At 41.4% G+C, this 24859-nt stretch overlaps 1 protein-coding gene across 3 annotated transcripts in view; it reads left to right on the top strand.

The window, feature by feature from the left end:
* The window catches only part of RBMS3 (RNA binding motif single stranded interacting protein 3), a 631327-nt gene that overhangs the window by 232030 nt on the left and 374438 nt on the right, over positions 1–24859 (top strand). For 2 of the 3 annotated variants that reach the window (XM_054160933.1, XM_054160934.1), the window contains one exon: positions 20955–21121. In XM_054160933.1, the coding sequence (XP_054016908.1) occupies positions 20955–21121 (167 nt within the window). Of the gene's footprint in view, positions 1–20951; positions 21122–24859 lie in introns of all 3 variants that reach the window. The other variant, XM_009898327.2, reaches the window with a different exon arrangement.

Consider the following 24859-nt stretch of genomic DNA (forward strand, 5'->3'; position numbering starts at 1 on the left):
ACTTGTGGAATGAATTTCTTTGGAGAGAGATCTCTTCAGCAGCTGGTGGTTTCGTCTCTTGACCTGTGCATCTTCCAAAGAGGACTCAAAATGGTTTAGTGGTGATGAATTAGAAGACTTGTCACTAAACTGTAAATCTTGAAACCTGCCTTGCTGTCTTGAGGTATGAACCCAAGATCTAAAGAGCGTATGTATTTTAGATTGCTGCTGTGTATATAAAACTCCTAAACCTCCTGTAGAGATGGAAGAACTGTTAATAATAATAATTTTTGCACACTTACAATCTGTTTGCTATTCCAAAATTACCTGATTGACAACTGTATCATAAAATAAATGCAACTGAATTAAAACAACTCCCCAACCAAATCACACAAAAAAGAAACAAAATAACCCCCCACCATAGTCATCCCTGAATAACTTAGTTCTGATTGGTGTAGAAGAAAGAGAAAAGCTGCCTTGTTTAAATATCACTTACAAAATAATGCTAACACTGTTGAGTTTCTATTAGGAAGATAGGTTTTTGCACAGGCTCCAGAATTTTAGAGATTTGATATTGTTGCACTGCATACTCAATACTTTTTTCTTTTCTTTTGTACTCAGTATACTTTATCAAATTGTCCAAGGAACTGTCTACCTGACATATTGAAACCTTAAATTACTTCAATTTGCTTTGAATGAACTGCTAAGTCTGCTTGCTACTGCAGAGCAACAAACGCAGGTGCCAAAAGCAGTTTACTGTTAGGCTTAGCTTTATTACGTGTCCAGTTCTGGGCCCCTCAGTTTAGAAAGGATGTTGACTTGCTGGAGCGTGTCCAGAGAAGGGCAACAAGGTTGGTGAGGGGCTTGGAGCACAAGCCCTATGAGGAGAGACTGAGGGAGCTGGGGATGCTTAGCCTGGAGAGGAGGAGACTCAGGGGTGACCTTATTGCTGTCTACAACTACCTGAAGGGGGGTTGTAGTCAGGCAGAGGTAGGTCTCTTCTCCCAGGCAACCAGTACCAGAACAAGAGGACACAGTCTCAGGCTGCATCAGGGGAGGTTTAGGCTGGAGGTTAGGAGAAAGTTTTACACAGAGAGAGTGATTGCCCATTGGAATGGGCTGCCTGAGGAGGTGGTGGGGTCGCCGTCGCTGGGGGTGTTCAGGGCGAGGCTTGACAGGATGCTTGGTTGCGTGGTTTAGTTGATTGGGTAGTGTTGGATGATAGGTTGGACATGATGATCTCGAAGGTCTCTTCCAACCTGGTTTATTCTATTCTATTCTATTTTTATGGTGCTGGTCATCTTGTGTCTGTGTCTAGAAAAGGTCAAATGAGGAAGGGCTGAAATGTTATATTGTGTTTGTTAACGTGTTTTTAAAAAAGTAATCAACTTATTTGTTACAAAGTAACAAACCATTTTCATGTACTTTTTATCTATTTTGTACTTTATATTTACACTTTCAGTAGTTACTGTATTTCTAATCTCCTTGAAAGTCTTATAATCAAACTATATGAAAGAGTATTAAAGAAACCCTGTTGTTAGCTACTGAGTAGATGCATGCATACACCTGTGTAATTGAACTGGATGAGGAATTGCTAAATCGAAATGCTTATTTGTCACACTGAGTGTGAATCCTCTTTTCGTGATAAAAGTCCAGCAGATTAAAATCAGCTGGGGGAAAGGGTAGCTCTCAGCAAGCCAGAGGATTTGACAAAGTATCACCACAGAAGGCTTTGCTCACATGCAATCCCATTATTTCAAGTACAATCTACTCCAGCTAAAATGAGCATATATAATTGAATAGTGCCAAAGGCTGAAATAATTTCCAGTTAAGCTTGAAACATTTTTTGTAATGCTATACAAACAAGTATACACAGAACTCAAACAAAACCACCCTTTGGGCTTTATCCCTCTCCACCCTTTCTAATTAAATTCACTTTCAAACTGGACTTGAGATATGATGATGACTGAAGGTGCTCATCTGTAAATCCTGCAGCTTTCAAACCCTTGAAGTGTTAACCTCTGTCTTTGGCCTACATTTGAAGACAGCTGTTGGCTCTTTTGTGCACTACTCTTGGGTCTGATTGTAAATAAGCATGGAGGTAGTGGATTAATATTGCTGACAATGTTCGTTTATAGAGCTTGTCTATCCAAATATTTCAGAAGTGCCTAAAGCAAAGATATTGTTCTCATTTTGCTTAGAAGAAATGGAAGTTCCTAGTAGAAGCTTAGACAAAATCACTCAGTGACAAAATCAGAAATACCATCAAAGTAGCTGCTCTCCAAACCAGGACCTACCTTCTTCATTCTCTGCGTGTTCTCATGATAAATGTTTACTCCATAAAAATCTGAGTTTACTCCACAGATCATGGATCTGCACACCTTTCTTTGCCAAGGATGTCTAGTAGTATCACATGAGTATCCAGTGGAGTAGTATGGCTCAAATGGGTTAAATTATGGGCTGTTTTGGCATGTTGTTTTGCTGCTGTTATAGATATCAATTGACACTTTACAGGGTACACTTTATACTGCTGCGTGCAGAGTTTAGTTGCCAGACTTGAAGCTTTCCTTAGGGAAGTCTCTGTGCATGTAATTTTTAATCTCTTCTCTAGTAAATGTTAACAAATGAGTTTAAACAACAGCAGACTCTGCAACATGCATCACAGACAAGCTGAAAGTGGTAAGTCTGGAGAAGGTGGCACAGCAACAAAATTTCAGTTGATTTGAAGCGGATGGGTTTGATAAGAATTGCAATTTAGTCCCACTTGTCAATAGCTGAGTTATTCTAATGTGTCTGAGAGGAGAATCTAGCCTGGAGGTTGTGGTGATGCTGGGCAAATATGAAGTACTAGGCGTGCTTTTCCCTGGAGTGTGAGAGCTGCAATGACTCTGCAGGTGATTCAGCCACCCTCAGGGCTTGACCTTATATTTCACACCAGACTGTAAATTTTTATTGAGTCCAATTTGAATTTTTTTGTTCTTCATGTCAATTTGTTAAGATGCAGCTGTGTGAGAGATGCTAGGACATATGAAAGAAAATTTGGACTCAGGCCTGAGAAAGCTTAGCTGTAGGTTTAGCTCTTGTATGAAGTGGCAGCAGCTGGGTTCCTGTACCTTCATGGGGCTGTAGTGGTGTTACTTTGGACTCCATTCAGGGACAGGCATCAACTGCATGTTTTTGTCTTTGCAGGGTTGGGACCAAAATAGATCATTGATACAGGGCAGGCATTGGGAGTCTCCAACAATGTTTTGCTTTAAGGAAAGGAAACTAGATGGGCAATGGTTTTGTTCTTCCATTTTACAAGAAAACTGTCTTGTTGCTTTAGTCTGTTCCCAGGCACAGGAGCCTTGTGCCTCAGAATCAGCTTCCAGCAAGGCAGCTTTGGCCTTTTTCTTTTTCTCTACCCCCTCCCCCCAAATCCCCCCACCTTTCTTTGCTTTACTCCCTAGGGGGGAAAACCAGCAAGCAGTAAGAAGTGATATTATATACAAGGCTATTACACTTTTGTCTTGGCCTGCTTAATGTCCTTGACACATACCCATTTCACCCAGCGACAGCCAGTATGCAAATTGGCTAAAAGCTCCATTAGGTTGTTCAAGGCTGGGGAAACCCATCTGTCAGTGTCTGTGCCACAGCCGGGCTGGAGACTCACGTGGGAATCTGTCCTTGAGATACCCAGGCAGCTGAGTTTCTTCTAGCCTTTAGTGTTCGCAGCATCAAAGGAAATTTTTGTGTGTTGTTCTTGCTGCAGCTTGTGTTTTTGTCGTTGCTTTTCTCCCCTGATCTCTTCTCAGAAAAGCACAGACATGGACTGAGACTTAATGGGGAAAACGTGTGTTTACTTTTTTTTTTTATTAGTTGATTTTCCAGAGATGAACAACTATGCATGTTACTTGCAGGGAAAGAAAAAAAAGATCAGTATCTATTTGTTGCCCTTAGAAGAAGAATAACTTGATAACCCTTTTCATATATTCTCATGTGACCTGCTGATGACAGGCATGAGGTAGATATTTTTAAAAACATGGCTGGGGATCAGCTGTGGTTGATACATTCTCTATGGGTGGGCCAGAAGTGCAGGGTAACCTAACAAAATACCAAAGAATGTACCCATAAAGAGGATTCACTGTGAGAGGATTTGAATATGGGGCCTGGAACTGGTAGTTGCAGAGGCAGAAAAGCACAGCTCCTGCACATAGGCTTGGGTGCAGGCTCGAGTCCTTTCTCAGCTTGACATCCTCAGGGAAAAGTTCCCACAGTAGCACTTACTGTACATCCATTGAGAGAAGCCACTTACTTGTTTTTTCTGCTGGATGGAGATAAGACTGTGGAGTGCTAATATTGCTGTTTTCTGCTTTATTTGTCAAGTCTTCAAGACCCCCCCCATTAAAACAGCCAGTGAACATGCAGTGATGGGTGGTACAGTTGTTAGCCTGAGAGTGCTACCGTGTGAGTGTAGTGTTACAGTGTTTTGTAAAATGAGACAGTGACAGCAAAATAGTTCACATTAAAGCAAGAAAAATAGGCATATGCTAACAAAAGTAGAACCTTTTGTAGTGTGTAAGGTCTGTATTGAATCTCCATTATTTCCTGCTGCTGTCAAGTAAGAGCCCTGAATGCAGAGTATCTGGCAGAATAGCTAGCTTAACTTCAATGCCCAGTGGTGTTCAGATGCATGAGATAATTATAGCCTCCTCAATAGCAGATGCTCGGTTCTCCAGTTTGGCACTTTCCTCCTTCAGCATCCAAATAATTTTCTCTACCTAAGCTGATATCTGGTACAGATTTTTATTATTATTTTTTTCCCTGAAAGGTCAGCAATTTGTTTATTATGGGAACGCTTATACAGCTAAAAGTGGGATTTCCCTTTATCATTATGCTGAGGAAGAAGAAAAGCCATTTTGACACTATTGTGTGGAGACTGCTAACATAAAGTTTGAATGTGTTGGTATAGCTGGAATTGGAATAAACTCCATCTTTCCAGAAATAGCAGTTGGCAATTCAGCAGTTATCCTTCGTGTTGCTAAGTGCAACTTATTCAAACAATTATATATTCTGCTTTTGGCGTTCCAAACACAGACATGTAATAAGGATGCTTTTGGACTAGCATATTAGTTTACATTTCAGACATACCATTTCAGTTCTCTCTCTCTTATGCTCCAAATACTTCATTTTTCTCTCTTTGTATCTTGAGGTGACATAGACCCTGTCATAGCATGTAGCTCCAACTGGGAAAAAAAAACCCACCCCAAAACAACCAAATTAAAATGTGCATTTTTCTAGAGGTTAGTTTTGGCTGGATTTACACAACCTTTGCTCTCATAGTCGAGTATATTTGCACACCACCCCAATTATTTCAGTGCCTGTGTGAGTAGTTCAGATTTGCCAAGGGGAGTGGAGGGTTTGCAGCCTTGCTCGAAGCCATTTCTGCATTTGTCATTCTGGCTGTCTGGTCAGACTGCCACATCCTGATGGGATACAAAAATGTATTAAATGTTAGTGAGTTGAAAAGATAGCTTTGAGAAGAGGTGTGCTGTGCTTCACATGACAGTGAATCAGCCTTTAAAAAAATATGAAAATTATAGGACATAAATACTTGGCCTTGCCATGCGAGGGGCTCCTGAGCATGGGCAAAGTAGAAGCTGAACTGGGGCTTTCATAGGTATTTAAGGAAATTGGATGCCCAAAGTTCCTGGGAACAAAGAATCTGCTTTATTCTGACAAAAGTTTTGAGTTTAAGCTGAAGTCCAGTTGGAGGACTGAATAGTCCTCAGGGCAAATTCTTCCCAAGATTGGCTCTATACGCACGAGGACTGAGGACATGCCACAAGGAATATCTTCCATGGCAGAGGAGGAGGGAAATGCGGAACCCTTCTCACAGCAGGTCCAGGGCACAAGGGCCAATGCAAAGCATGGGCTGTAACATTTTCTAAATGAATGGAGAACATGATGGAACCATAAAAACACCCTCTAAGATTTTTATGGTCTATTTATGAAAGCCTGAGAAATGGATTTTAGTTTTAGTGAGTACTCACAAGCCCGTCAGTGGAGCAGCACAGGGGGACACCATTCTAAAATAGCTCTAGCAGATGCCACAATAATACAAATTTCCCCTGCATCTCTCAGTTATTTCTTGCTGTGTGCAGTTTCTAACTAAATCTGTTCCCTCGATAAATGCAAATATGTTCATGCCGTCGGATAGAATGGCTCAGTGCAACTGTCACAGACACTAACTAGCTTAACCTTCTCCTTGCATAGCTGCTGCTGCTCTTAGTTATTTCCTTGGCTAACAGAGATCTTTGAAATTAATTTTAAAGGATTTTCTTTTTATATGCAGAGACCATGGCTGCTAAACAATGGCAGTTTGAATGGAAGCTATTTTAATGGTAACAACAGTGTCAGATAAACTGTCAGCTTAGAGAGAGGGAGACCAGCCATCTGTGGATCACCACAAGGGAGCTTAGGAAATGGAGAAAATTAACCTGCTGGTAAAAGCAATGCCACCAAGTCTTCAGAAAGGATAATCATCCTGCCACCTTGCATTGTGCAGAAGTACTAACACTGGTGCTAGATACCAAGAGACCTTCTATCCCACCAACTCTCCCTTCTGTGAAGAAAAGGTTTTCTTTCATATTCTTAATTGGTTTACATTCAAAATATGGCAAGGTGATACTGATCTGTGAGGCACCTTGGTGCTCACGTACCAGCCTTGTCACAAGACTGCTATTATTTATTTTAAAAGGTATTAGTTGATACAAAATGCCAACCCCAGCACCCACATCAATTTCTGAGAGTTTCCACTCTAGCACAAAGTGATGGATGTGAAAAAGGGACTGAGTCCTGCTGCAGAGCAGTGGACTTCAGCTGGGCAATGCTGTGCTGATTTCCCAATGGTCTGCATCCTTTTCTTGATGGGTCACTTCTTTGCATCTCTTTCCTAGTCCCAGCCTCCCCTGCCTTAGGTGGGTGTTCAAGAGGGGATTGGACACGGCACTTGAAGCCATAATTTAGTTAGTCATGAGGTCTTGGGGGATAGGTTGGACTTGGTGATCGCTGAGATCTTTTCCAACCTTGTTGATTCTGTGATTCTGTGTGTTGGTCCTTATGTATTAGCGCTGTCACTCCTTGGTGATGTCAAAATCATGACCAAACCCTTGGGCCATAAACCCCTGGCAGGCACATCAGACACTTAAGATGAGTAGAATAGGGAATGGGGCTGACCTTTTGTGCATCTCCTAACTGATGCTACCCTATAGCTAATCAATACAACTATGGGACATTTAAACCCTTGGCTGCTGAAGGCAAATATTGTGGGCTTAGTTTGAGAAAGAGTTAAGAATCACTTTTGGTGGTGGTGGATTGTTATTTTGTAGGTTGTTTTTCTTTGTCTTTGTTTTTCAAGGAAGCTGAGCCCATTTTGAAAATCTCTAAACAGGAATGATAGGCTAGGATCAGAGACAGTGAAAGCTAAGCTAATTTGGATATTTGTTTGAGTAAGATCAGCTACTGCTTATGAAGATGGAAGTGGTTTGTCCTGTCCTGATTTCATTAATGTTGTATATAGTTTAAAAAGCTCTGACAAATAATGAAATATTTCAAAAGCTCTGACAAATAATGAAATATTTCAAGAACCACTTGAAATTCAAAGGCAGGAAATTAATCAGAAACAGCTACATAGTTTTGTTAGTACTTTTGTTAGTAATTTTTTCAGTGCAGTAAAGAAAATCCTGGTGCCTGGATTGTTAACAAAAAACCCTCCAAAAACTTAAACCCATCTGTTTTCTGTGAGCATTTCTTCCTTAATTTTCAGCTTCCTTTTTCTTTATTGTTCTGTGTATAATGAAGCTGGGCATTATTTTTGTTGACAGTAGTTTGATGAATGGCCTGAAAGGAATCAATGGTGATGGCCTTGTTTGCTCCTTAATTGTTGTGGCGGGAGAGGGGGGTTTTGTGTGTGTTTGGTTCTACTTCCCTTTTGTTGGCATAAATGATTCTTATTAAACATGAAGGTCAGGCTGCAAGCTTGGGCTAGTGGGTGAGAAGTGCAAATCCAGAGACTTTTTCTTTGCATAAAAAGTTTTTAAATTGGGACTCACATTTAAAGTGTCAGAAATATTATTGTGATTAAGTAGCTGGTAAACGCTATTTTAGCAAGTAGGCTGCTGCTCTCTGGAGCTGCCTGCTGCCAAGATGTCTTCAAGTAAAATGCTGTGGCTAATTTTATAAAAGCTCAGAACATTTTTAGAACCAAAAATAGAGAGGTTTGTAATTAGTGAAACTAAAATAGCAGCAGTCAGATCCCCGATGATTTGCAGAAAAATCTCTGCCTCTCCCTACTTCAGGTCTGCTGAAATCACTGTGGCTTCAGTGCATCCAGGGCATTGCCTTGGGAATTTGTGGCCAAACCAGGCCCTTGCATCAGGGAAAAGTTATCCCTTTTTCTGCAGCCACAGGCGCATGCTGCTGCAGTAAGAAGAGTGGATGAGATAGTTGAACTGAGCTAGAACTGAGCTGCTGTGGTGATCATAAGTTAAAACTGGTTTATCAGAGCCTGTGTAAGTTGAATCATATTAACTGTATGGGCTGCTGCTGTATGCTCTGTAGTGTTATGCAACACTGTGACATATCTGGGTTCTCGTGTATGTGCAAAGGACTGCGCCTGCTTCCCTTATGGAGGAGAAATCAAGAGCCTATACGAGTTGATAATTTGGCTACACTTTCTTCTTCTATGTGGAGTATGGTGCAGCTTTGGCAGATTTAATTCTAGCCTTTGTTGTGTTTGAATTATAAAATTTACTTCAATATGCCTAAGTTTGTGTATCCTCTGAGCATGGTATTGAAAAAGAGAGGCTGTGGCAGCATTGTGTGGCTATAAAGGATGGTGCAGTGCTGTTTAAAGGAAAAGAGGGGCAGGAAAAAGGGAAATACAACCTGGTGTTTTATCTTGCAAGAACTTCCACTCAGCCTGCAAACTGTACCTTAGTAGTGCAGGAGGGAGGTGTGTGGCCTGTTATACTCCTGGGTGAAATGTAGAATAAGTTATCAGTGAGATGGCTCCAGTGTAAGGTTTGTGCTATCTACACAGAGGGGTGCTAGAATAAATAGGCATCTGGTAACATAGTGGTGCCTAATAAAACAATTTGTCTGTAGCATAGACATGAAGTAATTTGGTTCAGAGCAGACTAGGTAGTGAAGGAGCATATTTAGAGATAGTAATCATTTTAACTACATAGAAAACAAATTATAATGCCAGTAAGAGATGACATTTCACAAGAAGCTGCTTGTATAAGTGTCCTTTAATCCTAAACTGTTAGGGAGATGAAGGTATTCAGACTCCACCTTCAGGAACATACTGTATTTCCCTATTTATGTTTGTTTCCTATCATGTGATGAGGTGCAAGGGAAGGTGTTGCTTGCTAATTTTAGCCTTACAGACTGTCACTGCGGAAATCTGGCAGTTAACGCTCGTGAAGGGTAGTGCTTTCAGGAAAACCAGGCTGTTCCATGTGTCATCATACTCAGTAGCACTGGAAAGGGGGATGTATTTCAAAGTCTCATTTTCCTGGCTTGTGTTAATGTACTAGCTAGCTTCCTGCAGAAGTATTACCAAATAAAAATATGACCGGGAGGCAATGCATGTGTATATGTAACTTCATAGCCATTGCTGCATTTTTCAGAGATATGGTACTAATTGCAGGACTTACTCTGCATATCAACCCTCACCTGCACTTGTCCATTTCACCATCAGAGCCTGAAACAACTCTTGTCCTAGATACTCTGAGGCGTCTTTATGCAGCTGCTGATGTTTAAGAGTGGCCATGGAGAGAAAGGGAAAAAGGGAAGAGGATGCCTGGAGGCTCAGCGTACCGTTTACAAAGGAACTTCTAAATTGTGATCATCCTTACCAGACCAGTGGATTGTGAAAGGTTTCTGGCTACAGAGGCTTTTCCACATGTGTTGGAAATGGGGTGAGGGCAGGAGTGGGGGGAGCCAGAGACAAGGGCAGGGAGACCCAGGCTTTATATGGCAGGAGAAAGCTATGCCAGGATCCCTCCCAGGGATAGCATATGGCTGCATGTATTTCCTCCCCTGCAAGAGAGTTTTGCTTATTGGGGGATGGTAAGGTGAGGGAATTATAAACGAACCTCAGTGAAGTATATAATAGCCTGATAACCTGTTGTTGCCTTCATGGGAAAGACTTTATGCCCTGCAAAAATTACTTCATCTCAGGGTTCAGGAAAGCAAATACCAGGTACATGAGGGATAACACATGTATGTAACACCAGTAGAGTTAAAAGTGTATCTCTGTATATTTAGTCTAGGATTTTTTTTTTTTTTTTTGTTTGGTTTTTTTTTTTTTTGTTTGTTTTTGTTTTTTTTTTTCCCCTCTTGTTCCTATTAGGAGAAATCCCTAAGAAGAAACTATTAATAGGCATACATTGTTTGAGGTGTGTAAGAAACATCTAGCATACTTAATAATCTGACTCTATTTTGGTACATGCATCACCATCTCAATGATGTGCAAGATGGTGTGATACCATACAATCAACAAGGCTGGAAAAGACCTGAGTGCGTCAAGTCCAACCTGTCACCCAACACCTCATGACTACTAAAGTTAGCTGGGACCTCCATGGTTAGTCAAGACTGCTGATAAATGATGGAAACTGGCTTGGTGAGCACTCATGCCAGCTCCCTTGGTACCCTTGGGCGTATGCCATTTGGCTCCATAGACTTGTGTGTATCTAAGTGGTGTGGGCAGTTCCAGGCATCTCCAGTTATGTCAACACTGTGTGGAGGGCAGTAGCTGCTATGGCGTCAAGTCACACACGTGGTTAAATACCACTGTGGGTGGGCTCATCAGTCTGGACCTTTGCCTCAGTTTGCATGTGTTGTGAATATAGGATGTATCTTGATGGTTTAGCTCAAGCATCAATTCAGCTTAATGCACATATGATTCCCTAGTAAGAGTATGAATGGAAACAAAAAGATTCAGAAAGACAGCAGTGTTGGGATTTTTCATGCACAGCATGCCTAAGTAAATTAATCCTCAAAACCAGTATCATGTACAGAAAGTTGGATTTTAGGGAGAAATACAGGAATGTTTGTAAATAGATTAAGTGTAATTCTGGAAATTAAAATAAAGAGATTTTCCATTTTTGCATTAATTAGGTAGTTTATTTAATACATTTTGCCTTAGGTAGATTTGATTGATGTCTGGAAGAAAATTTAAATGTAAATGCTCATTAAATCAAAGATTAAATAGCAATTCCCACACTACCTCCCATGTCTGCCATGTGAAATCGAGAGAAAATGGAGATTTTTACAAGACACCAGACTCTACAGCAATGAAATGGACAGTGTTTATCTGTTCAGCTTCCTTAGCAGATGTGTTTAAGTATTTGGTAACACTAGCTGAAACACTTGCTGACTCTCCCAGGTAGCTAATGTTTTATGTGCTCCTGAGCTATTGGTAGTGTGGTACTTAAAGTTGCCTTTGACTTGGTGAAGGTCTGAAATTGTTACTAAGTTTCTTTAAGGTTTGCAGAGACTTATTCCTTCACCTCAGTCTTTATGTGGGCCCAAGCAATCTTCTAGCTCATGTTGTAATGGTGACTATATTATAAAGCTCACTATCCGCAGTAGGACGATGAAGCAGATAAAGGGTCTAGAGAGAAGGTCTTATGAGGAGTGGCTGAAGGATTTCAGGTTGTTTAGCCTGGAGAAAAGGAGGCTGAGGGGAGACACAGTTGCTCTCTACAAGTGCTGAAAGGTTGCAGCGAGGTGGGTGTCAGTCTGTTTCCCCAGTAACAAGTGATAGGAGGAAAGGAATTGGCCTCAAGTTACACCAGGGGAGCAATTTTTAAAAACCCTATCTGCTATAATGCACTGGTTAGAGGAGTTTGTACTGAAAAGAAAAAAATGGTGTGGTTTGCAATGGCTCATAGCTTCTCTGGGCACCCTCTGGCCCCCGGCCTGGGAGCAGTGATTTGCTGTAGCCCAAGTGTTCTCAAAGGAAACAGGAACTCTGTTGTGGAATGCCCCAAATTCTGTCCTAGTATCACACTGTTATCTCTGGGACAACCCTTTCAAAACTCTGTGTTCTGTGGGTTCTTTTGGCCGCAGGAGGGGAGACACAACTCATCTCTATATAGCACTGGGTAGAGGGAGCAAAGGGTCCCCATACACATAAGACTGTTGTGGCAACATGAGGACATATGGGGGGCTATTGCTGGGGACCTCTACCAGGCATTCCTTCATCCCATCAATGCTCATGTCAACAATGACAGATTTCCCACTTAATCCTTCCATAAGAAGGACAAACTGAGGAAACTTGGCCTGGATTTTGAAAAACCTTTTGGGTTGGGCTTCCTTTCTACAAAATGAAATCACCTTTGCCTCTGCTCCCTGTGTGCCAGATTTTCAAGTGGAGAGGAAAGAGGTGTAATATTGATGCTTTGTTTTTTATTCTGTTCTTGAAGTTCAGTTTTATGTGATTGGCTTTTGCTATGCTCAGGTTCTCACACCACTGTTGATGCTGTGGTACATGTGGACTGCGTACAGAAAAGCAGTGAAATGAAGCATGCACCTCTTGCATCTCATTTCCAAGATGCTTTTAGTCTGACACATGTAAACAAATACCCAGAGAGTAAATTTAATTTCTCAGAACCAAAAGCATGTTTGTTTTTTCAAGTGTTTGCAAAGTTAAGTATCAGTCTTCTGATCTGCATTTTTCTTCTTAGCCTTAAAATGGACCAACAGCTCCTCACTGTAGCCCAAAAACTGGCTACATGGAAATGTAAACACAAATAATTTCTGCTTGCATTTATTTCCCCTTCACCTTTTCTTTTCTTTCTTCTTCTTTACATCAAAGTTGTTGCCCCGTACTCATCACTGGTTACGTCATACCTTGAGTACTGTGTCCAGTTCTGGGCCCCTCAGTTTGGGAAAGATGTTGAGTTGCTGGAAAGTGTCTAGGGAAGGGCAACAAAGCTGGGGAGGGGTCTCAAGCACAACCCTATGAGGAGAGGCTGAGGGAGCTGGGGTTGCTGAGCCTGGAGAGGAGGAGGCTCAGGGAAGACCTTCTTGCTGTCTACATCTGCCTGAAGGGAGGTTGTAGACAGGTGGGGGTTGGTCTCTTCTCTCAGGCAACCAGCACCAGAACAAGAGGACACAGTCTCAAGCTATGCCAAGGGAGGTTTAGCCTGGATGTTAGGAAGAAATTCTACACAGAGAGAGTGATTGCCCATTGGAATGTGTTGCCCAGGGAGGTGGTGGAGTCACCATCACTGGAAGTGTTTAGGAAGAGACTGGCTGAGGCACTTGGTGCCATGGTTTAGTTGATTAGATGGCGTTGGATGATAGGTTGGACTTGATCATCTCGGTGGTCTTTTCCAACCTGGTTAATTCTATTCTATTCTATCACAGGCAGTAATTGCTGTAATATTTTGAGCTGTGCTCTAAAGTATCTTTATTAGGGGAATGGCAATGTTTTATTATCCAGATTACCCAAATTTAGTATTTTTAAGATCTAGAGTCTGCTCACATTCAGTCTCAGTGTGTCAATAAAATATGAATGGTTTGGATAATGAAGCAATAACACTAATTTATGTCAAAGAATGTAGGTTATTTTTTATGAGTTTGCCAAAGCACCAAAATACTTTATTTACAGAAAGAATTCTTCTCCCTTGATGAAAAATAATGCCACAAGAGGGATCTGTCATGGGAGTCTCCTGCTTAAATTAAATAAATGGGAGGAGACAAGGCTGTGAAGGTTATTGTTCACTCTGAAAAAGATTTCTTTGTTGACACAGGTCTTATTCCTAGTCTTTATCTTTTTAGTGCTAAGGACTAAATTGCAGCCTCTGATCTGGGTGCAAGAAGCCTTAAATTCAGGAAAGCTACCATAGTTTAGCCCAGAGTGACAGGCAGTTCACGGATAAATAGAAGATTGCTTACAAGAGATGAGTAATTTTACCTTTAGTATAGCAACATGTATGGAGGAGAGGGGGAAAGGCTGAAATTGGCATCTCAACAGCTTACATCTATTTAGTAACCAAAATGCAGGGGGTCAGCAATGGCTGGGGTGTCTGCAAATGATGCTTTTCATCTCAGTGCTCTTCCCTTGTCTTAACTAGTTTTTGATGGGGCCTGTTCAACATCCTTCAAACTAAGCTGGTTTCTACCCTACCAAGTGTTTTTTGAGGTTTCACTTTGGTAACGTGAAATGGAGTGATGTATGGATTGACATATTTCAGTCTGTTTTAGTAGAAATAGAAGATGCAGTGATCAGTGAGAAAATTTTAAGGCTTTCAGTGTATGTCACCCTGGCTTATGCCATGCTCTTAAAGAAAGCTGAGAAGACGGAGTAGCTGTTGCTTTTGTTTTGCTTGTTGAGTAGGTGTTGCTTTTGTTTTGCTTGTTGAGTAGGTGTTGCTTTTGTTTTGCTTGTTGAGTAGCTGTTGCTTTTGTTTTGCTTGTTGAGTAGCTGTTGCTTTTGTTTTGCTTGTTGAGTAGCTGTTGCTTTTGTTTTGCTTGTTGAGTAGCTGTTGCTTTTGTTTTGCTTGTTGAGTAGGTGTTGCTTTTGTTTTGCTTGTTGAGTAGGTGTTGCTTTTGTTTTGCTTGTTGAGTAGGTGTTGCTTTTGTTTTGCTTGTTGAGTAGGTGTTGCTTTTGTTTTGCTTGTTGAGTAGGTGTTGCTTTTGTTTTGCTTGTTGAGTAGGTGTTGCTTTTGTTTTGCTTGTTGAGTAGGTGTTGCTTTTGTTTTGCTTGTTGTTTGGCTTTAATGCAGAAAACCATGTAAACTACTCTGCAACTACTCTGCAGGTCCTGACCAGTTAAGGATTGCTCCTCTTCCTGTGGATGCTTTGTTTTCTAGGTATTCTCCACCTGTAAGTGCTTATAAAAGGCTAGAAGCTTGACAGTTGTGGTTTTAAAGAGAAGTATTTTAGAATAAAGTGAGCCAAATTATGCCTGAGCTTGTGCTCTATGCACCTCTAGTACTTTGTGCTGGGTTCAAGGGAACTGTAAGTCCCAGGCTTTACAGCTTTGTGTGTGTGACAAAGTTCTCAAAGTATCTTCCTGACACATCAATTCTCAATTTTAATCTGACTGTTGCATGACTGCTGTGCCTATTTGAGGTCTAGGCTTTGATTTATTCCTTTTTATATAATTGTCATTTTTCACAAGTGATCTCTTTTTTGATGTCTGAAAAACAGGGTGAACAAACACAGTGACACCTTTTTCCTACATGCTAAAAATAGCATTTGCAATAGAATGAAAAACAACAGGAAAAAGTTCAATGTATACAAGAAGCACGAGCTAGATAGCACCCTGAGTGAATAATTTTGCTTATTTATAAGTGAAATAGAAATAATTATTTTTAATGAGAAATCTCATGGGGTTGGCATTTTATTTAAGCATTAAAATGGTTTTGTTCATTCAGTTTAGATACAAGGTAGCAAAAGAATTGTGTGCAAAAATAATTTCAGTCTCCAAAAGCGTTAGGGATAACTTTGGTTGTTAAGTTAAAATTTCAATGATATTTCCCCCCTCCTTAATTAGTAGTAGTAATAATAATAGTAATGCTAATGATGATGATAATAATAATAATTCAGTCTGCAGTAGTGGCTTTCATCCAGTAATCACAGAGCATAACATAAGCATTGAAAAGGGAAGGAGGAATTATTATAGATTGGTAAACTTGGATGTAAGGAATCAAAATTGCTTGCTTGGGGTAGCACAGTGGGGACCTGGCAATACAGAGAGCATAACCTAGCAGCTCTGACTCATCAGTCTTCTTATATACAGCAAATCACTTCTAAAGGCCTGGAATAAATTCAGAGAAAACAAAATTCTCTTGAAGTGTATTCTGATTTTCTTTACTGAAAGAACTGTGATGGAGCAGACTTCCAAGTTTATTGTCTGTCTTCATCTCTTGATTTACTTACATTTTCACATGCCATTCCTTTACAAATAGAAAACACTGCCAAGTGGTGAGTTGTTGCTTCTACAGAAACAGTCCAGGAAGTTTTGACACTGTGCAGAGGTTAGAAAATATGTGCACTATTACATCTGTTTGTTTTCTGTTAGATGTCTAGGAAAAGACCTGACTATGTAGGGAAGCATCCAAGAGGAGCTCTGGCTTCCAGGCCTTCATTGTCTGGATGGGAGTGACATTAATAGTCATGGCTGGATTCTCTGAGACTGGTGAATGCCCTGCAGACTCTTGAAGAAAATCATGACTTGAGCTTCTTTGACTTCAGCCTTTCTAAAATGCAAGAGGTTTCTGTGTTGCCAATTTCAATGCTCATTGTTTGTTCACTTTCCTTTTGCACCTGGCTGTGATTGAGAAATACAGTTTATCTCTTCTTTTATTATACTTGTGCTACCTCTCCGTTTATTCCTCAACTGTGACGATTGCCTTTTGTTTAGTGTGAGATTTGTCATTCAGCCAGCTCCAAAACCCCATCAGAGGTTTACAAGAGGCCAGTAAGTTGTTGGCATCCTCTCTTCATTACTATAACTGGCTAGTAAGAACCCTCCAGCTCTCAAAAATGACTACTGTGTACAGCAGGCAGTGAAGAGAACAGCATTTTTCTAGTGTGAGCTGTAAATTCACACTTGCACAATTTATTTGTATTTACTTTGCTTATTTTAATCTCTTGATCAGGAGGTAAGGGAATTGTGTAGCAATTGGGCTCTACGTGACATGTATCTAGCAGCTGGGAAGCACTCAGTCCAGAGAGAAAGGGATAGTGTATGTTCACAGTTAATTAATGTGTTAATGCAGGACTGTGTGTTGTATGCTTATTTTGAAATATGTAAAATATGCATTATGATAGGAGAAGTCAATGTATTGTTGATAATGGGGAATATTCCCAAGACCTTACTTTCAAGTGGTTAAAAGAGTACAAATGTGGGATAGCCAAAGGTGAACACAAATAAATTGGCTTGCCTGTTAGCATAGCTGTCCAGATGCATCCTAGGCTCTGAGGCTACTCCAAACCCACAAGCCTGACTACCTCAGAAACCTGCCAAGGAGCCAGCTGCTGCTAATAAAACAGACTCTACAACTTGGCTTGTGATTCCCATCCAAAATGGGCTGTATGTGAAAAATATTTGAAATTTGTCATTTTAAATAGTGTGTTACTTGGGGGGGAAAATGCTTCAGACAAAACTTGCAACAAGTGAAAAACTTCATAAGAGTACTGTGGTTGCCATGGGAAGATAAATACCATTCTTGTGGGTGTTGGAAGGAGGAATGGTGTTCAGTTAGTGAAGAAGAGGCTTCTAGTTTGGCATTTCTGGTTTATTGTGTAAGAAAGACCAAGATACATCAGCATTCATGCTTAGCTATGCACATTTGCATGGGACACTTTGTTTCAGCAAGCTCAGCTTTAGTGTTTAAGAACAAGGGGTACGTTCCTGACACTGGATAAGAATGAAACACATTAATTTCTCACTTTTAAATAATGGGAAACGAGAAATTTCTTTCATTTTTCAAAGATGGAAACAAATCTTATTAGCCAGCCATGTTAAATTAATAGGCTGCTTGGAATGATCTACAAACAGTTCATTCCCCTTACACTCCCCATTTAACAGTGAAGCATGAGAATTGACAAAGGGAGTGGTTGCATTGCTTGTTTGAAAAATTAATGGGAAAGCCAGCTCTGAATTCTGTCTCCCTTTAAGCAAAACATGTAGATTTGGCCTGCTTCTAATGCTGCAGGTCCTGTGCTGTGTCGGCAAAACGTCTTTCCCAGATTTCTACAGTAGGTGTCAGGGTGTTTTGAGCCAATTTGGAAAGTGGTGCACCGTGTGGCTCTTAGAGCAGAGAAGTTAAGTCCTTTGTTCACAGCCACGGAGGGGACCTGCGTCAGAACAAGGCACAGATTTCCTGCTGTGCAGGCGGCTCCCCCCTCAGTGCCCCGCTTCAGCATTGCCTGGGATCCTGTAGCAAGTGGTCCATATCTGGGATCATCATCAGGTTGCTGTTCATTTCTTTCACTCCGTTTATTCACTGCAGATTAACCAACCAGCCCCTTTGCTCGTTTGGAGGCAAAATGCATGCTTCTGCCGTCAGCCATGCACTCATCAGCTCAGGAAACAAGAATTCAAAGCTTTCTTCTGACCTGAAGCTTTTAGTCTGGCAACTGGCCAGAAGATGTCATCAGCCTTACTATAAGCAACTTTGTAATCTTTCTGAAAATGGTATTCTGGGGTATTTGATATGCATGGAAATTACTGTGGGCTAGAGTGGCTGAGATTTATTAGTGGAGGGGATTTGGAGTACAGCAGTGCTTGCTGGTCTGAGAGGGTCAGCATCTTCCGAAGTGGAGTGCAGCTATCTCTCTGCCCATCCTTAAAGCGTGTCCCAGGATGCTGGTGTGAATATGGCCATCTGTGTGTGCCTGCTTTCTGAAAAGCTCCTGCTTGAGAGACCACCTATCCCTCTGGGTATACTAAGGACTATTGTTTTGTTGTGGGTTTGTTTTCATAGCTGTGTCCTTAAAATCAGTCTAAATGTAGCTTCTATTCACTTCTAGGTCCCCTTTCAGCTGGCCAATGGGGACAACATGTCTTAAGCTTAAGTTAGAATTAGGCCCCCAGTGCTTTCCTCTCTGTGAGGATAAAGATCTTAAAATAGAATGAAAATTGCTCTTTGTATTTCAAAAGTATCTTTCCACTTGTGTTTGGTTTTTTCTTTCTATTTTCTTTTTTTATTGGGTTGGTGTGAGAGGAAACTATTTACTCTTTACAACAACAACAATTAATTATTGATGTCCACAGCACTTTATTAAGTTTATGGGAAATTCTGTCCTTGTTCTATGTCATTTATGTGCTTCCAGTGTGCATGGTAAAGTTGGAGATGCTTATCAATGCTTCAAATGTACCAGGTTACCATGGGATATTTCCTGGGCCCTTGGTAGACAATAGCCAAACATGTGCTATACACAGTCACGTCTACCTCTACCATGGCCCTGGAATGCCCAGAGATTTAAATACTGTGATCTGTATATTTGTTGGAGGTTACTGTTGCCTGTAGTTTTGCCCAGCCAGGCTATGGCTGTATGTGGAGCTGGTTTTCAGGATGTGTTTATATCACCAGGGCACCATTGAGGCGGTTCCCTGTGCTGGTACTCAGGATTGCTGCTTCAGCTCTCGGTTTCTGGGAATGACATTGAAACATGGGAGAGTGGGGATTACTCGGTGATAAAATGTGTGTGCAGAGAAATATGATCTGTGTGCGTTAATGCTTTTGATTGTCAGCAAAAGTACCTACACGGATAGAGAAGGAAGCTCGTTGCCCTTTGTCTTTTACCATAGATGAGAGTGAATGTCATTGCTTTCTAGCACTGCAATTGCATTGTCTTAGTATATTTTTTCTTTTTCTTTTAATGTGTCTTACTTGAGTCACATTAAGACCAGGCTAGATTGCAGAGTAGCTCTGATGTCCTGAGGCTTGATGGTGTGTTTCCACTCTCTTGGTTTAAACTGGAGAAACTAGGAGGAAAGAAGGAGAAGGCAGCAGAAAAGGCAACACTGGAATTGTGGTGCTTTATGTATTTCATCAAAGCCCCTGAGCTTCACCCATGCTTGATGCTCCCTGTATGTTCTCCAGCTTTTTCTGGTTCTGAGTGAAGGGAATTGTTTGAGAGAGTGTAGAGCTACTAACTAAAAATATCCATCTACCAAGGCTCTAATTTAGTGTGTGCACTATTATAAGTGCTGAAGTAAGGCTGCTAAAATGAAAGGGGCAGTTGATTAGCATGATCAAAATGACTCACAGACTTAAATATTTTCACTGTTCAAGGCCTAAATGTAGAATGAGCATATTAGAAGTCACCGAAGTGTCACTGCTATTGTAATGAAAATGGTGTACATTTTGCTTTTACTAGTCCATTAGCTCGTCATGGTTAACTTAGCACTGGCCAAACGTTGACCTGCTGTTGTAACCATGTATACTGCTAGCAGAATACACTGATCAGCTCCTGGAACTGGGATTTACCCCTTCACAGTAGGTGATTATGTTCCTGGAGCTCTGATTCCAGTAATCCCAGCTGCCCAGCCAGAGCCTTGGCCTGAAGCATTCCCCAGTTCCTGCAACTTCTCCCCTAGATCCTGATTGGTCACAGCAGTGATAGGACACAGCCTTCTCCTTCCAACCATTTCTCTGTTTTCCTGACAAGAACTGTGTGCTGTAAGTAAATCTGCTGATAATGGTCAGAGAGCTAGGGATGGTTGCAGTAGCTTAAAATCCCAGCTGTTGCTCCAGATCAGAGGTACTTAGTTAATTTTATAGCATGTGTGTTTGTCTTCTTTTATAACTTGTATTTACCAGGGAGTAAGGAAAGAGTGTTCTTTTCCTTGTGAGAACACTTCCCTCTTTAAGTGTAGCTGTTCAGAAGTGGATGAGGTTTTGAGAGCTGCTGGAGGTCTTACTTAGCTTGATCGTCTCTTCCAAACTCTGTCTGTTGTATTTAAAGGAGTATCTAAAGGCTGCTTTGGAAATTTTTCCCCTTTTCAGGCTAGCCAATTCTTTGCCACTTGACTTTGCAGTGTACTGGATACACTTCATGTTTAGAAAAGACTTCTGGCATCAGCTTCTGTACCTTTGGCTTTATGTTTGTCTCAGTATTCTTGAAGCAGATCGTGTTATCAGTTGCTCCTGAGTAACTGTGATTTCAGGGCTTTAGTTTGTGGTTTAGATGAAACAGTCTTATAATCTAGCTGCCTTAATTCCGGGTTAAAAAGAAGTAAAATAAACCACTTCATAGCCATGACTAACACCAAAATCTTGGCCCCACCTTGGCATTGTGGGCTCAAGGTGGGTGCGGGTGGGTGTATGCGCTATAGGCTCAGGCAGCAGGAGGTGGTCAGGAAGGTGCATAGCTCAGGTGTTACCTGGGTAAAGTACATGACTCTGCTATGCTTTTGTTATCCAGTAAACAGCCTTTTTGTTCTGTTTTGTTTCCAGCAGTCCTATGCACCAGCTCCCCACCCCATGGCTCCTCCCAGCCCCAGCACAAACAGCAGCAACAACAGCAGCAACAACAGCAGCGGAGAGCAGTTGAGTAAAACCAACCTGTACATTCGAGGCCTTCCACCCGGCACCACTGACCAGGACCTTATCAAGCTGTGCCAGCCGTAAGTGCACTTAAAATATTCCATGTCTTTGGGCGGGAAAATGTCAAAGCTGGCCTTTCAGTTTGCACTCATGTCTGTCCACAGAAAGACATCAGAAGCCCCCGGTGCTTGAAAGTCAACCATTATTCCTTTAGTTTGAACAGCTAATTAATGCCTGTTGAAAACCTGCAGATGATGAGTTTTGGGGCATAGAAAGACGAGGGATTTCACACTGCCTTCTGTTTATTTTAATCTGGTTTCTTCTGTTAAAAGAAGTATTTTCATAGCAAGAACACCTCCTTAATGACAGATTTTATAGTTACAATGATCTGTGACTCAGAGCATACAACAAAATGTGGGTGTTCCCACCTTAGGCATTTATCATGCCTTTTGATTGCTGTGTAACACATTGCTGGGTTCAAAGATTGAGAAGTATGAAACCCACTGAAGGTAGCCTTGTAGCCATCTAATTAACTGCAAATCCACTGAAAAATAATGATGTAGAAAGTAACACCTTCTACTGCCCTGTTTATCTTGGGAGTGATATTTGCAGATTATAGTGATAAAAAATATCCATTTCATTTTATTCATGTTGAAATGGGAGAGGCAGCAAGAAAATAGCTTTTTGCTCCTCATGAAAAGAAGTATTTCCTAAAATTTTGCACCCTGTTGCCCCTCTTCACTCCACTGAATGTAGTGGATAATGAGCAGAACACCAACACCTCATGACTACTAAACTGTGGCACCAAGTGCCACGTCCAATCCCTTTTTGAAGACCTCCAGGGATGGTGACTCAACCACCTCCCATCCCTGGAGGTGTTCAGGAGGGGATGGACGTGGCACTTGAAGCCATGGTTTAGTAGTCATGAGGTGTTGGGTGACAGGTTGGTCTTGATGATCTCTGAGGTCTTTTCCAACCTTATTGATTCTATGAATCTGGAAACTCTCAAGAATATGGGGGAATTTCCAAAATCCTGGTTGTTACTGATGTCATGTGGGAGGGGAATAATACAGTTTGAGATCCCAACCAGAGATCACTAGGTGGAATCTATGATAACAAATTTGTGTGTGTGTGTGTGTGTGTGTTGAAATAAGAACATCGAAAGATTTGAAAACCAAAAACCCACTCTTGATATGATGCACAACTGCAGTGCTTTTTCTCTAATCTATTCCAAAAGACAATAGCATCTCTGATATTTTGCATCAACCTTTCAAATGAAATTTGGTACAGTAAAGGGTGATCCACTGACCTGAATCCAAACAGCTGCTGTTTTGAAACTTTTAGTTGGAGCAATAATTTAGTGAGCTGTTACAATTTTACATCATTTTGCCTTTCTTGATTTTGATTGAAAATGCTGGAAGGCTTTAAGTCTGTTTTATTAAGACTTGGCTGGGCAGGACTGGAAATAGCAGTCTCACTGAAATGGTGTCTGAACTTCAACAAAATTGTGTGAGCTTGAAATTCCTCCCTGGACTTTCTTCTACTAAAGGTGCTACAGGTAGAACTAGCTCAGTGTTTACAGGAGTATAACATGCTGGTGATTTTTCCTCTTTTATGCAAACTGAATTGTGAGCATATCTGTGTGATATTCATTCACTGACACTTCCCACTCATGACAATCACTGACAATGCCACCTCAAGGGCTGGATTTCAGTAGGTGTAAACAGACCGTAATCTGCTGATATTCAAAAAAGCTGTTTTGCTATAGATCTTCTTGCAGTTTGACCCTTTCAAAGTTCAAACAAATGCTTTTGGCCAATCCAAACCCAACTTACTATTCCTAGAGGACCCTCGTGGCTTTGGCACTTGGTGTGAGGCTGTGGTATGATCAATGGCACCTGAATCATGAAGCTCAGAGGGCTTGCTCCTACCCTTTGTCTGCTTATGGGAAATGCACACACATCAAGCATCTGAGAGCTCCTTTCAGCACGGTGGCAAAATTTTTCATGTGCTCCACAAACGTAGTCTGGTCTATGATTAAAGAGTTTTCCCTTGCTGTCATGAAGTTCCTGTGTGAACAGATGCCCTTTAAGAGAAATGCTGACTTGGATTTTGCTGATTTTGTATTTTTTAACTGAATGGAAGTGACAGGGAAACCAGGTAGTTGTTCTGGGCCTATTTTTTTGGTTGGTTGGTTTTTCTTTTTGGTTGGTTGATGTTTTTTTTTGTTTGGTTGGGTTGGTTGGTTTGGTTTTCCCCAGAATACTAAAAGTGTTCATTAAAGCAAAAGGGAAAACAATGTAGGGAAATTCAAACACCTGAAAAGGTGAGAATTTGTCACAGCAGCATGTAGCTTTTTAAAGTAATATAGTGAAAGACATTTTCTTTGCCTGTGCAGCTAGTATCCACCTGTACATAGTGTCTCACAACCTCACTGTAGAGAGGGTGTTGAGACACTGGAAGAGGTTGCTTAGGGAAGGGGTGGATACCTCCTTCCTGGAAGTTTTCAAGGACATGTTGGACAGGGCCTTGAGCAGCCTGGTCTAGTGAAAGGTGCCCCTGCCCATAGCAGTGGAGGTGGAAGTAGATGATCTTCAAGGTCCCTTCCAACCCAAACTATTCTGATTCTATGACAAAAGCCTAAATCCTTTCTTTCTTTTCCTCTTCCCCAAAATAATAAAATGCATAATGTATAGCAGCAATCTGCAGCTGTATGAGCAAGGCATATGTTTGCCTCCTCAGAAGTGGTTATTTTCTGTGGAGCTCCCTTAGCTTGCATATGTGGAATCTCATTATGTGTTACAGATTTCATCCGAACAGGTATTCACAGAACAGCAGAAGGTGCTGGCACTTAGGCTTCCTGCATAGAACTGTTAGCGTAATTTTCTGCAAGATGTGAGGTGAAGACCTGAAATTCAGTCAATAAACCATACTGTTTTGCAAAACAAGTGGGTATTCTGGGAGCTGTGTTTAAGAGAAGTGTTCACCAAAACTAGCTTATGTGCAGGACACTGATAGAATAGAATAGAATTAACCAGGTTGGAAAAGACCTTTGAGATCGAGTCCAACCTATTACCCAACACCATCTAATCAACTAAACCATGGCACCAAGTGCCTCATCTGGTGCTTAGATGCAAGTGCTGTGTGATTGCACTCAAGATGACCTGTTCCATAATCTTGCCTGGCACTGAGGTCAGGCTGATAGGTCTGTAATTCCCCGGCTCATCCAACTGGCCCTTCTTGTTGATGGGCACCACGTTGGCCAGCTTTTAATCATCTGGGACCTCTCTAGTGAGCCAGGACTGGTGGCAAATGATGGACAGCAGCTTGGCCAGCTCATCTGCCAGCTCTCTCAGCACCCTAGCATCGATCACATTCGGTCCCATGGACCTGTGGGTAAGCAGGTGTCTAACTACTTCCTCCTGGATTACAGGTGAACTATACTGCTCCCTGATGCCATCTGCCAGCTCAGAAGGCCAGTTGTCTGGAAGACAGCCTATCTTGCTATTAAAAATTGAGGCAAAGAAGGTGCCCTAGGCTAGCTGCCAGTGCCTAAAATGAGCCTTTCTGAACCCATTTCCTCTGCTCCAGCATGTGACAAGGCCACCAGCAGTGCAACTGTCACTTGTAATGCCTGGCATTTGGCAGTTCTGGGGAATAATGTTCTCAACTCATGGTATTTCTCTCTCAGGGAATACTGGAAGTGCTTATGGTTTTGTGCATTTATCACAGCCCATTCAGTTTCCAGATTCATTCCAGCAAGGCCACCCTGGAAGTGGTGTGTGCAACACTTTGTATTTAATTGCAGTTAGCCAAGT

Source organism: Dryobates pubescens, chromosome 4, assembly GCF_014839835.1.
Source record: "Dryobates pubescens isolate bDryPub1 chromosome 4, bDryPub1.pri, whole genome shotgun sequence".
NCBI classification, from domain to species: domain Eukaryota; kingdom Metazoa; phylum Chordata; class Aves; order Piciformes; family Picidae; genus Dryobates; species Dryobates pubescens.